We start from the raw sequence: 2,910 nt of genomic DNA on the forward strand, positions 1-2,910 counted from the left end.
CAGTAGGCTACCTCTGTAAAGCCTCTGTCATCATGGCTCCTTTTTAAGAAGCGTTTTGAGCCAACAGCTCATCACAAATCTGGAAGCACACAGAACCATGCGCTCCCTGGCAGCACATCTCCATGCGTAATTTGGAGAGGTCCGTTTTCGCTCTACGGTTTTCAAAAATGCGCGCAAGGACTAATGTTGATTTTGTTGCTGCTCCATAACAGCACCCGCATGGGCACATTATAGACTTCCTCATACTTCATAACTGCCTGGAGGGATGATGGCGGTGTCTGCAGAAGCTCGCGGCACCGGTGCGCAGAGCGGCGGCACTTGTGAAAAAGCCCACAGCGCACCGGATCGCAATGGTTATGTGAAAACACGCGCCACCCCACAGCACCGTGACCGACACTGCCAGACGTGGCCGGGGCTGATGTTAACAAAAATATGGAGTTCCCAGAGCGTCCGGAGTGCGCTGTGTGTGGGGTCGCTGTGTGTTGTTCTGGCCGCGCTGCTCACATGTGCAGAATGGAGAGCAGCTGAGGCCAGCAGCAGCAGAGCTGAACACACACTCTCCCTTTCATCCCCCCTCCACTTTGTTTCAGGCTGCGCAGCCGAGCTGTTGCAAACTTGCTGGAGTGCGCTCTCCCCGCTCTTCACGCTCGTATGTGCCTTCTTCTGGGTCGGTGTGTACCTGATCCGCTGCGGGGTGCTGATCCAGACCGTCCTCTCCCTCCTGACCTTGTGCCACCTGGGCGAATTCGCAGCCTGGTCCCTTCTGGACGGGACGGATGAGCAACTGCTCTCGGTCACCGCCGCGGCCGTGGTCGTGCTCGTGTGCGTGGCCGCTGGCGCACTCATGGTAGCGCGGCTGAACCGGGGCACGTCGGTGATCGTTTTCATCAGCCTGGTCCGGACGCTCTCGCTCCTGTCGCTGCACAAAGTGCGCGCCGCCTGGAGACCGTACGTGGCGTACCTGCTCGGAGTGCTGGGCATCCTGCTGGCGAGGTATGCTGACAGGCTCCTTCCCAAACAAGGGACGCGCGAGGAGGGCTGCACCCCCGTGACTGGAGCCAGGGACGAGATCCCCGTATTTAAAAGGCGCAGGAGGTCCAGTTCTGTTATCGCCTCCGACATGGCGCACAGTCAGGCCAACAGTAAGTGCCATCGTCGGACCTCTTTGCCATGCATCCAGAGGGACCAGGTAAGAAGTTTCTGTCCAGTTCAGCTCTTCTATCTCGGCCTTGTTTCTCCACCTCGTGCTGCATTTGGGGTCTGTGGCAAAACATCAACCCACAGTGGCCACAACTTCTCATTTCAATATACTGTTTTACTTTTATTGTGTTTATTTTTATTTAGTTTTTTTTTTATTTTGGGGGGATTTTGCCTCATAAAGCTGTGGACTCTAAAACATGCAGGTCACAGAATAATAACAATGTGATAATAATCCACTGCACTTAGAGTAATAAAAGTGTTATTACTATTATTGTTATGCAGTTTAGTCTTTTACTGAGTCAGTGTGTCGAGAATTTTCTTCTTTATGTTATTTATGTTTCAGGTCACAGTAAGTGTCACTTTATAAAACAACACCTCCCCATGTTGTACACTTTTTTTATTAAACATATCTTGCAGGTCAGATAACAGAGGAGCACACGTGCACATGTTTTATAATTCATGTCCCATGTCTTCTGCTCTTTTAAATTAAGCACCAAATTTAACCTTTTGTTGCTAATGGCTTGCTATTTTTGAACCTGTGCGTTCATGCACCGATGAGACAGAAAAGCTGAGAATATAATGTGAGTGATTCATCTTATCTCTAATGAACCATGTCAGACATGTTTCCTGGATGATCTCAGAGCTTCTCTGTTTTTACATCAGCGATATGAATGTTTAAAGCTCTGGTACAGAAGGAGGGGGGTGAAGAGAGGGTACCTTCAACAAACTTGGACTGACTCCTGATCAATGAGCAAGCTGAGCATGGACCAAATGTTTAGAGTGATGAAGTTATAAGATGCTGGGAGATGAGGGGCTGCAAGCCCCCTCAGCTCTCAGAGCTTTACTTTGAGACAAAACTCAGGATTAGCAACTAAAAAAGTATTTTAGTGGCATCCTATCTGTGTAAAACTTAATAGAGCCGAGGTGTATTCTTACAAGTCCAACCTTCAGGTCTCTCTTGACAATGAGTCCCCGAGACTCATTGGGATTAACCTGTCTAAATAAAGGTTGGATTAATTGATATAAAATATTACTGGAGAGAAAAACTGACTGATATTATGGAATAAATATTGAGCAAAGTGTTATAAATGACAGGCCGTTCTAACCAGGTAACCCTAGAAATGATTGAAATGGAAGGTTCCATGTGTGGGTCATCTATGTTGTTTTTTATAGATCTTTTCATTGCTCCATATCTGGTGCATTTCACATCTAATCTCAAAAATAAATAAAACAAGAGGGGACTTTAAAGAGTATGAACGTTTACCGAGCTATACTTTTTTTTTTTTTTTGCCATTTACTCATTGGAAATAAGAGTTGCAAAGATATAGACAAATAAAATGCAAACAAATATAAATCAGTTTTTATTCAGAATTGAAAATACATCAAACGATTAAGAAAATAAATGGCTTCAATAGTTGGTTTAAATTTTTACATTACGGGTTAAAAATCATCAAATAGAACAGAGCAAATTAAGGACTAGTTCAATATTATTTTAATTTGGGTCTTGTAGAAACACAACAAACAGTTAATATCTTACCTGTTCTAGATAGCTCTTTATATGACCTACATTAGAAGAAATAAAGTTGAATTTGATCAAATTGATGAGCTCATGGCTAGTCTGAGCAGAGCAGAGACCAAAGTGGACAGTTGACTCCATTCTCAAAGGCTTTAAAGTACTTCATGCAAATTACATTTTTGAAATGTACACTA

General features: G+C 44.8%; 1 protein-coding gene across 1 annotated transcript in view; it reads left to right on the plus strand.

Moving 5' to 3' along the window:
- Positions 1 to 265: 265 nt before the first annotated feature.
- Positions 266 to 2,910, plus strand: part of LOC119415815 (cGMP-inhibited 3',5'-cyclic phosphodiesterase A) — a gene marked incomplete at its 3' end in the record, with an annotated part of 137,791 nt that continues 135,146 nt past the window's right edge. The window contains 1 exon segment of the mRNA XM_037682988.1: positions 266 to 1,189. Coding sequence (XP_037538916.1) covers positions 266 to 1,189 — 924 coding nt within the window.

Source organism: Nematolebias whitei, chromosome 10 (genome assembly GCF_014905685.2).
Source record: "Nematolebias whitei isolate Nwh7 chromosome 10, NemWhi1, whole genome shotgun sequence".
Lineage (NCBI taxonomy): Eukaryota > Metazoa > Chordata > Actinopteri > Cyprinodontiformes > Rivulidae > Nematolebias > Nematolebias whitei.